Source organism: Ascaphus truei, chromosome 20 (genome assembly GCF_040206685.1).
Source record: "Ascaphus truei isolate aAscTru1 chromosome 20, aAscTru1.hap1, whole genome shotgun sequence".
Classification (NCBI taxonomy): Eukaryota; Metazoa; Chordata; class Amphibia; order Anura; family Ascaphidae; genus Ascaphus; species Ascaphus truei.
In genome coordinates, this window is record NC_134502.1 from 32,319,081 (window position 1) to 32,331,619 (window position 12,539).

The window sequence follows — 12,539 nt, forward strand, 5'->3', positions numbered from 1 at the left end:
GGTTATATGGGGTAATAGGAGGAGATATTGGGAGCATTTATATGGAGCAATAGGAGGAGTTATAGGGAGTAGTTATATGTGGAAATAGGAGGAGTTATAGGGAGAGGTTATATGGGGTAATAGGAGGAGTTATAGGGAGCGGGTATATGGGGTAATAGAAGGAGTTTAAGAAGCAGTAATGTGGAACATAAGAAGTAGTTATAGGGAGCGGTTATATGGTTAATAGGAGGAGATATAGGGAGTGGTTATAAGAGTAAAAGGAGGAGATATAGGGAGAGGTTATATGGGGTAATAGGAGGAGTTATATGGAGCAAATATGCGTTAAATGGATACAAATAGTCACAATGAATACTTCCATTTTATTTTACATTAAAATTCAATTTTATTTCAAAATTACATATTGAACAATACGAACGTCCCACTAATTTGGGCCCTAAAAGATCTGCATCTCCAACCATCTCCACCAGATATATTTAGAGACGTCGCTGGCTTAACCCTTCCCCCCACCCCCCGAAGACCTTCCCGATTGAATATAGACCCTTCATGGGGAAGTTGAGAAGAAAGAAGGGTTTTTACAGCAGGTGAACTTGACATCATTGAGGGCCGTGTCATCTCCTTTTCCTTGGTACTCCTCCACCCTGGTTCTGATGCCACAGATCCCTATTTTGCAGGACTGGCTCCACCCTCCGTATGTCCCCCACGATTGTCCAGATCCCTCTAGTATCGTTTTGTCTGAGCACATAAATATGATGTTGTTGGCGGCAGTGTCGTCACCGTCCCCCTGAGGTGGACTTACTCTCAAGCGGAAGGCGATGAGGTTGCCGTTGGGACACCACACAGGGGAGGTCCATGAGCCCCACCTGAGAGAGAAGAAGGAGGACGTGGTTAGTGGTGAAGAGGAAACTTCCTAGGTGCTTTTGCAGAGGAGACCTAACCTGTAGGACGGGGCACAGGATTTTAGGGGAGATCTGACCAATTATCTATATAGTGGCATCGCCCCTGTCCTACGTCCTTCAGGGTAGTAAAGGGGATCTCTAATAGGGTGAGAGGAAAGGGGATCTCTAATAGGGTGAGAGGAAAGGGGATTTTTAATCTGTAAAGTGGTATCACCCCCTCCCTTAATCTCCTGGTGATACACCTCTCTATATATTCGAATACCTTGCTATCCTCCCAGCTGCCTTCATTTCCCTCCCTATACACCCCAACATTTTGCTGCCCTCGGAACTCCCTTATACACCCCTCCTTATACACCCCAAAATCCTGTCATCGTAATATATGCTTGGCAAACTCTGCACATGTGAAGAAGAGACCTGTGAGGTTTGGTGAGCTCTGTACATGTAAAGAAGAGACCTAGGAGGTTGGAAAGCTCTCTAAATGTGAAGAAGAGACATGTGAGGTTAGGAAAGCTCTGTACATATGAAGAAGAGACCTGTGAGGTTAGGAAAGCTCTGTACATATGAAGAAGAAACCTGTGAGGTTAGGAAAGCTCTGTACATGTGAAGAAGAGACCTGTGAGGTTAGGAAAGCTATGTACATGTGAAGAAGAGACCTGTGTGGCTGTGCATGTCCTGTGAATGACTTACGCTCCTTCAGTAGACTGGATTGAATATTCCCCATTGTTGTTGCTGCTAACACAGTGCAGCTGTATCCCGCTCAGAGACGTATCATCACCAAACAACTGGAATTTTTCCACCTGTATCAGGAAGATCAGTTACAATGTATCCATCTCATATATAACTACTCATAACCCCTCAATCCAATAAACACGTCCCTGTCATTAGGTCACTTTGCCCCTACGTGGGACTGACCCTTTAACCCATTAAACACGTCCCTGTCATTAGGTCACGTTGCCCCTACGTGGGACTGACCCTTTAACCCATTAAACAAGTCCCTGTCATTAGGTCACTTTGTACCTAAGTCGGACTGACCCTCTAACCAATTAAACACGTCCCTGTCATTAGGTCACTTTGCCCCTAAGTGGGACTGACCCTCTAACCCATTAAACACGTCCCTGTCATTATGTCACTTTGCTCCTACGTGGGACTGACCCTTTAACCCATTAAACACGTCCCTGTCATTAGGTCACTTTGCCCCTACGTGGGACTGACCCTTTAACCCATTAAACACGTCCCTGTCATTATGTCACTTTGCTCCTACGTGGGACTGACCCTTTAACCCTTTAAACACGTCCCGGTCATTAGGTCACTTTGCCCCTACATGGGACTGACCCTTTAACCCATTAATCCCTGTTATTAGGTCACTTTGCCCCTAAGTGGGACTGACCCTCTAACCCATTAAACACGTCCCTGTCATTATGTCACTTTGCTCCTACGTTGGACTGACCCTTTAACCCATTAAACACGTCCCTGTCATTAGGTCACTTTGCCCCTACGTGGGACTGACCCTTTAAGCCATTAAACACGTCCCGGTCATTAGGTCACTTTGCCCCTACATGGGACTGACCCTTTAACCCATTAATCCCTGTTATTAGGTCATTTTGCCCCTACGTGGGACTGACCCTTTAACCGATTAAACACGTCCTAGTCATTAGGTCACTTTGCCCCTACGTGGGACTGACCCTTTAACCCATTAAACATGTCCCTGTCATTAGGTCACTTTGCCCCTACGTGGGACTGACCCACTAAACCATTAAACACATCCCTGTCATTAGGTCACTTTGCTCCTAGGTGGGACTGACCCTTTAACCCATTATACACATCCCAGTCATTAGGTCACTTTGCTCCTAGGTGGGACTGACCCTTTAACCCATTAAACACGTCCTTGTCATTAAGTCACTTTGCCCCTACATGGGACTGACCCTTTAACCCATTAATCCCTGTTATTAGGTCACTTTGCCCCTACGTGGGACTGACCCTTTAACCCATTAAACACGTCCTTGTCATTAGGTCACTTTGCCCCTACGTGGGACTGACCCTTTAACCCATTAAACACGTCCCTGTCATTAGGTCACTTTGCTCCTAGATAGGACTGACCCTTTAACCCATTAAACGCGTCCCTGTCATTAGGTCACTTTGCTCCTACGTGGCTCTGACCCTTTAACCCATTACACACGTCCCGGTCATTAGGTCACTTTGCTCCTAGGTGGGACTGACCCTTTAACCCATTAAACACATCCCTGTCATTAGGTCACTTTGCTCCTACGTGGGACTGACCCTTTAAACCATTAAACACGTCCCTGTCATTAGGTCACTTTGCTCCCACGTGGGACTGACCCTTTAAACCATTAAACACGTCCCTGTCATTAGGTCAATATGCTCCTAGGTGGGACTGACCCTTTAACCACTGAAATTCTAATAGGGGCCAGCGGCGTAACTAAAATTTGAAAGAGCCTCCCCTTCTCATTCCCACACTCCGCTCTCATCCCCACCCTCCCCCTCTCACCCCCACCCTCCCCCTCTCACCCCCACCCTCCCCTCTCACCCCCACCCTCCCTCTCTCACCCCCACCCTCCCTCTCTCATCCCCACCCTCCCTCTCTCATCCCCACCCTCCCCCTCTCATCCCCACCCTCCCCCTTTCATCCCCACCCTCCCCCTCTTATCCCCACCCTCCCCCTCTCATCCCCACCCTCCCACTTTCATCCCCACTCTCCCCCTCTCACCCTCTGTCATTAGGTCACTTTGCCCCTATGTGGGACTGACCATTTAACCCATTAAACACGTCACTGACCTGACCATATAATTTACCTATGTTGCTTCTCAGATTAATCCTAATTGTGGGATATTAGAACGAGGGGCACTTTATGGGGTTACAGGTAACACTTCTTATTAGGGTACAGACCTAAATTGGGTAAGAAGGCAGCAGTGGGGGCAGAACGGAGTAATGGGGCAATTCTTAGGCTGCTTTGATTTCTGACTCAGGGACCCGCTTCTTCCCGACTTACAGGCCCTGGTATGGGACATCGGATGTCAATAATTGAGATATCTGCACCCCAAATCTGGGCCAGAAACTCGGACCAACTGTGGGGTGTTATAGTGAGGTTTGGGATTTAGGGGATAATGGGAAAGCAAAGGGGATTTCTAATAGGGGGAGTAAGGGGATTTCTAATAGGGGGAGTATGGGGGATTCTAATAGGGGGAATAAGGGGGATTCTAATACGGGGAGTAAGGGGGATTCTAATAGGGGGAGTAAAAGGAATTCTAATAGGGGAGTAAGGGAGATTCTAATAGGGAGAGTAAGGGGATTCTAATAGGGGAGTAAGGGGATTCTAATAGGGAGAGTAAGGGTATTCTAATAGGGGAGTAAAAGGAATTCTAATAGGTGAGTAAGGGAGATTCTAATAGGGGAGTAAGGGGGATTCTAATAGGGGGAGTAAGGGGAATATCTAATAGGGGGAGTAAGGGGGATATCTAATAGGGGAGTAAGGGGGATTCTAATAGGGGGAGTGTGACAGAGTGAAGTCAACTCCTATCAGTTACGCCTGGGAGACATATGTCTGAGTGCTTCATCCAGCACTCATAAGGGTTAACTCAGGTGGAACTTGGGTAGTCAGGAAGTAAGCTGACACCTGAGAGCCAGAAAGGTAGAAAAGGATCTTGTTACCAGCAGTAGCTGGCTCTCTCAGACAAGAGCACGTGGATAGATGTGCTGCTAGCCAGAAGAATACAACAGACTACTTACTGCAGCTAAAGTAAGATTTGTTTCATTTGTTTTCATGACTGCTTAAAAGACTCTGAAGGTTTGGTTATGGTTTAGCCAGCCAGCCTGCTAGATAGGTCTGCTGTGTTAGTCAGTTTTTCTCCCATCATGGAGCAGGATTTATTTTGTTAAAGGGACAGTGTACCCGCATGTTATGTTACTGTGGAGAAATAAAGCCATTGAACATTTTTCATTATCCTGAAACTACACGTGTGGACTGTTCCCTGACCTCGGCTACAGGCCGCCCTGCCACAAGTGGTGTCAGAACTGAGATGACGGACAACCCCTGTATCTGAAGGGCCACACAGAAAAAAAAAAATGGAATTTTTTTTTTCTCAGTTCCTTGAGCAACAGCTCTAGCTAGCAGAGAAACAAGCTGAGCAACAGGCCCAGCAAATACAATGGCAGGCCAAGCAAGCAGAACATCAAGCCCAACAAGCTGAGCGACAAGCCCAGCAAGATGAGCAACAGCCCCGGCGAGAGGAAAAGCTACTCCAACTGCTGGTCGAAGGCCCAACCCCAGGCAGACCAGGGATTCCAAATAACCCACCAGTGATGCTGTTTAAATGAAGCCAAACGAAGACCCAGAGGCATTTCTCCTCACTTTTGAAAGGGTAGCCACGGCCCATGGCTGGACAGTTGATCGCTGGGTAACGACTCTTGCTCCACTCCTCATAGGGGAAGCTCAGGCAGCCTACCAGGCTCTTCCAGCAGACGAGGCCATGGACTATCAGCAACTAAAGGCTGCTATTCTGGATCGCCTAGGCCTCACTCCAGAGACCTACCAACAGCGGTTCCGGACAGTCAAATATACAAACAGAGACAGACCCCGGGTCGTAGCCCACCGCTTAGTAGACTTATGTACCAGGTGGATACAATCGGAAAAACGTGACAAGGCAGAGATCCTTAAACAGTTTGTGCTTGAGCAGTTCATACAGATACTGCCCCCCTCCTCCCGCTCCTGGGTAAAAAGACACGCTGCATTTTCCCTGGATTCAGCGGTCTGCTTGGTGGAAAACTTCCTGGGCGACGACACCCAACAGGATAGCTGGGAACGGCCGGTGCAAACACCAGTTGCTTCCGGTGATGCTAGAGGCAGGAGAGCAGACAATCGAGGGGTCTACAACCCGCCAGCTCGGGAGATCCAGTCAACCTGATCAGAAGACCCTTTCCCATCTCAGATGGTTCCTGGTACAAACTCCGGCAGAGACGCCCATCCTGGGTCCGAGGCCACTGGATCACTCAAGGGAGGCCGCCACCCACAGTATTCCCCGAGAACCTGGACTCCTGTCACCCACCCAGTGGAGAGGATAACCCCACCAACCAGAAGGGATGACCCCATCCAACAGCGGAGAGGTCCAAACACGAGCCCCGTCGAGAGCTTCCGCGGACGACCGAGTTTGCGGACTCAGGAGATGAGGAGATGGACTGTTCATATGGCAGAACCACTGCCACAGCTTGTCTCCGAGGGGACCACAATCCGTGGTTAGTCCCAGCAACTCTGGAGGGGACAAAAGTAAACGCCATGCTGGACTCGGGCTCTGGAAAAACCCTGATCCTAGAGGGCCTAATTCCAAGCAATAGACTATCTTATGACTCTCCTTGGAATATTGAGTGTATCCATGGGGCTACAAAGAGATACCCGACGGCGAACGTTCTACTACGTATCCAGGATAAAGAGGCCAGCCTACTAGTGGGAGTTGCTCCCTGGCTACCTGCTCCTGTTCTACTTGGCCGAGACTAGCCCTACCTCGAAACATTGTTGGCCCCTTCTCCTACAGAGCCTACTTCTCTGGTACCGGAGAAGCCCGGAGAATTGTTCCCTTTTTCCCCAGAGATTTTCCCCCGTAGACACCATGTCCCAAAGACACGTAAACAGAAACGTACGGAAAAAGAGGACTGGTTAAGAAAGGCTGGGACTTTTGGTAACATTAGTCAGCCCAAAGGACTGCAGGTCATGGCCGGGGATGACCAGGGTGGGGAACAGATAGATACGGGAGTGTTGCCAGCCCTGGATCTTCCTGACTTCCGTCAGAGGCAGAGGGAGGACCCAGCTCTGACTAGACAATATGAGAAGGTGGTACAGGTCAACAACAAGATAATAGATGAACAAGGTGTAAAAGTGTATCCACATTTTGAACTGTTGAATGACATACTATATCGTGTGAATAAGGTTACACGAACAGGGGAGGTCATTCGACAGATGCTAGTCCCTAAAGGGTTGATTAAAACAGTGTTCACCCTAGCCCATAATCTCCCATGGGGTGGTCATTTGGGCAGAGATAAGACCACGGACCGCATCTCGTCCCGGTTTTACTGGCCAGGCATACATGGTGACATCATGAAACTATGTGAGACATGTCCTGAATGCCAGTTAACTAGCCAAAAAGGACAAAAGCCGGCTCCCTTGGTTCCTCTGCCCTTGGTAGCCATCCCATTCGAGAGAATTGGGGTAGATCTGGTCGGACCTTTAGAACCCTCTGCGAAGGGACATAAATTTATACTCGTTGTTGTTGATTATGCCACCAGATATCCTGAGGCCTTCCCTCTGAGATCAGCCACTGCTAAACAGGTTGCTCACAGGCTGTTAGAACTGTTTTCTAGGGTAGGACTTCCCCAAGTAATGTTAACTGACCAGGGAACAAATTTCATGGCAAAGTTAATGCAGGATGTCCTGAAGTTATTGGAGGTAAAATCAGTCCGGACCTCGGTCTACCATCCTCAGACTGATGGATTGGTAGAGAGGTTTAACCGTACTTTAAAATCTATGCTTAGGAAGTTTGTGAACACTGAAAAGCGAGCTTGGGATGAACTTCTCCCTTTCCTCTTGTTTGCGGTATGAGAAATTCCCCAATCATCCACAGGCTTCTCCCCGTTTCAGCTCCTATATGGACGCCAACCTCGGGGTATTCTCGACCTACTGAAGGAATCCTGGGAGTAGGAGCCCTCCCCCTCCAAGAATAACCTTCAGTATGTCATAGACCTTAGAAACCGCCTAGACATGATAGGTCGGTTTGCGAAGGAAAACCTCAAATCTGCTCAAGAACGTCAAGAGAGGCAGTACAACCAGAATGCTCACTTGAGGGTCTTCCAACCTGGGGACCAAGTGATGCTACTACTACCGACATCAGAGAGTAAACTCCTTGCGAAGTTGCAGGGTCCTTTCCAAGTCCTCCGCCGCACCGGGGAGGTGAACTATGAGATCTCTCAACCAGGGTCCAGGAAGGGTAAACAAATCTACCACGTGAACCTCCTGAAACCCTGGAAAACGATGAGATCGCTGTTCATTCACCCTCGGGAAGGAGAGACGGATTTGGGTCCAAAGCTTCCAAAGGGTAGTACGTACACTGACCATCAGGTTCCCATCGGAGAGCAGTTAACAACGGAATAAAGGTCAGACCTACTTGATGTATGTGACCAGTTCTCAGATGTTTTTTCTGAGCTGCCAGGGCAGACTGATTTAGTGTCCCGTAGGATTGAGACAGAACCTGGCGTAAAAGTACGGTCCCGTCCCTATAGATTGCCAGAGTGCCGAAAAGACCTGGTAGAGAGGGAGATAATAGACATGTTGGAATTGGGCGTGATCGAGGAGTCCCACAGCGAATGGTGTAGCCCTATCATGTTGGTCCCTAAACCAGATGGGAAGGTGAGGTTTTGCGTAGATCTGCGAAAGGTAAATGCTGTATCCAGATTTGATGCATATCCAATGCCTAGGGTGGATGAATTGCTTGATTCGCTTGGTAAAGCAGAGTATATCTCCACCCTAGATCTCATGAAAGGATATTGGCAGACCTCTAGCGGAAGAATCCAAATGCAAAAATGCCTTCGCCACCCCTCTCGGTTTATACCAATTCGTCACTATGCCATTTGGGTTACATGGGGCTCCAGCCACGTTCCAAAGGTTAATGGACAAGGTACTACGACCCCATAGGGCATATGCCGCGGCCTACTTGGATGACATTGTCATCTATAGCAGACACTGGCAGTCTCATATAAAAAGGTTAAGGGCAGTCCTAACGTCCTTAAGAGAAGCAGGACTCACTGCAAATCCAAAAAAATGTGCCCAGGGTAAATCCACTACAAAGTACTTGGGCTATGCCGTTGGGGAAGGGATAGTAAGGCCACTAGCTAGCAAGGTGGCCGTCATAAAGGAAGTCCCCACCCCACAGACAAAGACACAGGTCCGCTCCCTTTTGGGGTTAGCAGGGTATTACCGGCGGTTTATCCCCAATTTTTTGGAAATTTCTGCACCCCTAACAGATCTGACAAAAAAGAGTGCCCCAACCCAAGTTAAATGGTCTTGGGAGTGCCAAGACGCCTTTGACATGCTAAAAAAGTGCCTGTCAGAGGGCCCCGCTCTTCGGAGCCCAGATTTTAAAGAGCCCTTCATCATCCAGACGGATGCCTCAGAGGTAGGACTGGGAGCAGTGCTGTCTCAGAAATTTGATGGTGTTGAACACCCCATACTGTTCATCAGCTGGAAGCTGTTCCCAAGGGGAGTGAGGTATTCCGTTATTGAGAAGGAGTGCCTCGCTGTAAAATGGGCAATTGAGGCCTTGAGACATTATGTCGCCGGAGTACACTTCACCCTGGTCACTGACCATGCGCCCTTGAAGTGGTTAAACACCATGAAGGACACAAATCCAAGGTTGACCAGGTGATATATTGCCCTCCATCCCTTCTCGTTTGATATTCAGCATAGACCTGGAAAGGACCAAGGAAATGCTGACTTTTTGTCAAGGGAAGGAGTGGAGGGTCGGGCTTCAGCCGTGTGGGACACTAGCCACACAAACAGGGGAGGTATGTGACAGAGTGAAGTCAACTCCTATCAGTTACGCCTGGGAGACATATGTCTGAGTGCTTCATCCAGCACTCATAAGGGTTAACTCAGGTGGAACTTGGGTAGTCAGGAAGTAAGCTGACACCTGAGAGCCAGAAAGGTAGAAAAGGATCTTGTTACCAGCAGTAGCTGGCTCTCTCAGACAAGAGCACACTGATAGATGTGCTGCTAGCCAGAAGGATACAACAGACTACTTACTGCAGCTAAAGTAAGATTTGTTTCATTTGTTTTCATGACTGCTTAAAAGACTCTGAAGGTTTGGTTATGGTTTAGCCAGCCAGCCTGCTAGATAGGTCTGCTGTGTTAGTCAGTTTTTCTCCCAACGTGGAGCAGGATTTATTTTGTTAAAGGGACCGTGTACCCGCATGTTATGTTACTGTGGAGAAATAAAGCCATTGAACATTTTTCATTATCCTGAAACTACACGTGTGGACTGTTCCCTGACCTCGGCTACAGGCCGTCCTGCCACAGGGAGTAAGGGGGATTCTAATAGGGGAGTAAGGGGATTCTAATAGGGGGAGTAAGGGGGATTCTAATAGGGGACGTATAAAGGGGATATAACGTAGTGGGAGACTAAAGAGGATTTTTTATAGGGTAGAATAAGTGGGATGATTAATAGAGGGAATAAGGGGGGTTATGATAGGGGAGGATAAGTGAGATTTCTAATAGGGGGGAGAGATAAAAGGATTTCTATCAGGGGGATAGTACGGGGGGGGGGAAGGATTAACTAAATAGGTAAAACAATGGTAATTACTGATAGGGAGAGTAAAAGGATTTATATTAGGGAATGTAAGGAGATTTCTCATAGGGAAAAGGGGCGAGGGAGAGAAAAGTGAGGTTAAAAAGTGAATTTGCAAAAAGTGATTTAAAGAGGATTGTAATATTTCCTTTATATAGGGGGCTATGCACTAAGCAGTGATAACTGCTTTTAAGTCCGATAAATGACTTTTAAGTCCGATACTGCCTGCGGCGCGATTCACTAAGCAGTGATAACAGCGCTTTATCGGCAAACGCACAGTTTTTTGCCAGTTTACTAAGCAGTGATACGTGAATCGTACTTTAAAAGCGCGCCAAAACGAAACGGAGACAGTCAGAAAGCATTGTTTACCTTTTTTCAGCACACCGTTAATACAACAGGCCGGTGGGTGTTCCCGGGTGATCCCCTCGGGTGTCTGGGGGTCCACAATGGCCTGTGGTACCAATTGTGTGACCCCCCCAAAAAATAATACTTTTAAATAACCCCCCCTACCCACCAAGGAGGCCTAACCACCCTCCCCAGGCAACTACCCTTCACCCATTCATTGGTACAATGGGTACATCATGCTCATATAATACGGGCAGGATTTATTTACCACTATAGCAAGAAATTGTGAAGGAATAAAAAAACAGGCCAAAATAAAACACCTTACATTGCAAAATGAATCACATCAAATGGCTAACTAAATGCATAACAACTGCCAATAAAACAATTGAATGGCACAGTGGATACATCATGCCCATATAATATGGGCATCATTTAACACTATGCCAGTCAATGGTCAACCTATTGGGTGCATCGTCCCCATCACACAGGGGGGTCTATGCACAAAGCAGTGATACTGTAAGGGGGTTTTAAGTGAGATAAATGCCTTATGGTGCAAAATTGCGTGCAGCGCGATTCACAAAGCAGTGATAACACTGCAGTATCGCACTTATAAGGCTTTTTATCACCAAAACACCGTCATTGATAAAAAAGTTGCGCCATAAATTGCGCCATAACGGCATTTATCTCACTTAAAAACACTTACTGTATCACTGCTTTGTGCACAGCCCCCATAGTGTCTAATATGGACAATGAAAGGGGGTTATCTAATACGTGGGGAGGGAGTATCGGCTACTTCTAAATACTGAGAGTAAAAAGTATAAATCACAGTTATAAAGGAGATTTTTGCCGTAATTAGCTGGCCTCTGAAGTAGTCCTGACATAAGTTAAAATATTTGACTGCGCCTGCAAAGTTAGATTGTAAGTTCTGCGGGGCAATTTAAATATTGTGCCATCAAAATCCCATATACAGAAGCACATACATTGCCATGCAAGAAATCATATTATTATTACTGTATATATTTATCTCACCTTGAGAGAGAATCCTCTGGCATGGGAACCATCGGGACACATTTCAACTGGCCCCCATTCACCCAATTCACCACCGTTGGAGACACTGATGTCATATTTAGGGTTCCCTTGTCCTACTGAGAAGAGAGAGAGGAGGAGGAGGGATGAGACTGCCTGGAACATCATGGTGGGGTCTTGAGGAACTCAACTGGAGATGTCAAGAGATGTCAACGGTGAGAAAAACTTCGGCAATGTAATAATCGGGAATCAGGTTTGCAGTTCAAATCAGCAATCTTTATTTCTTCAATCAGCTCAGCAATTCAGCAAGGATACAACATACAAAATACTTCTATTCAAGGTGGCGAGTATCTGAGAAGGCAGTGGCGTATCCTGCGACAGCTACATTTTATACCCTTGGATCGAAGAGATATACATCACTGTCTCAGCCAACTAAATGACGTACTTGTTTACATACTTGTTTTTCTGTGGTTACCATCACGTACCTTATCTCAGGAACATTAGGAACTTACAAAAACAAGTCTTATCACTAAAATGGGCATCATACAACTTGGTTTCAAGTTGCCCCTGATACCAATAACATTGTATTCTATTAGTTTCACACTGACCACAAGATTCCTTAAAACATCTTAACCTATTGAGTGCTGAATACATATCTACTATATATTTTTGAAAGCATTGTATGTATGTATGTTTCCCTGGTGTGTTCCCTGTCCCTAGCGGCAATATCATTGGTCCCTTGCCCCACCCGCCCCCGCCCGCCCCCACACACCTCTCATTGGCCTCACACACTCACACCACCCCCTTGGCCCGCCCCCTCACACACTAACACCACCCCCTCACACACTGACACCACCCCCTTGGCCCTCCCCCCACACCTCTCATTGGCCTGACACACTCACACCACTGTTTCAAGGCCCCCTTGGCCCGC

The 12,539-nt window shown here is 47.4% G+C and overlaps 1 protein-coding gene across 1 annotated transcript; it reads right to left on the reverse strand.

Moving 5' to 3' along the window:
• Window positions 1-339: 339 nt before the first annotated feature.
• LOC142470872 (vitelline membrane outer layer protein 1-like) lies at window positions 340-11,952 on the reverse strand. The gene is made up of 3 exons (XM_075577673.1): window positions 11,612-11,952; window positions 1,584-1,693; window positions 340-860 (listed from the first exon to the last, which is right to left on the reverse strand). The coding sequence occupies exons 1-3, from the start codon at window positions 11,774-11,776 to the stop codon at window positions 542-544; spliced, it is 594 nt and encodes a 197-aa protein (XP_075433788.1). The 5' UTR covers window positions 11,777-11,952; the 3' UTR covers window positions 340-541.
• Window positions 11,953-12,539: the final 587 nt, after the last annotated feature.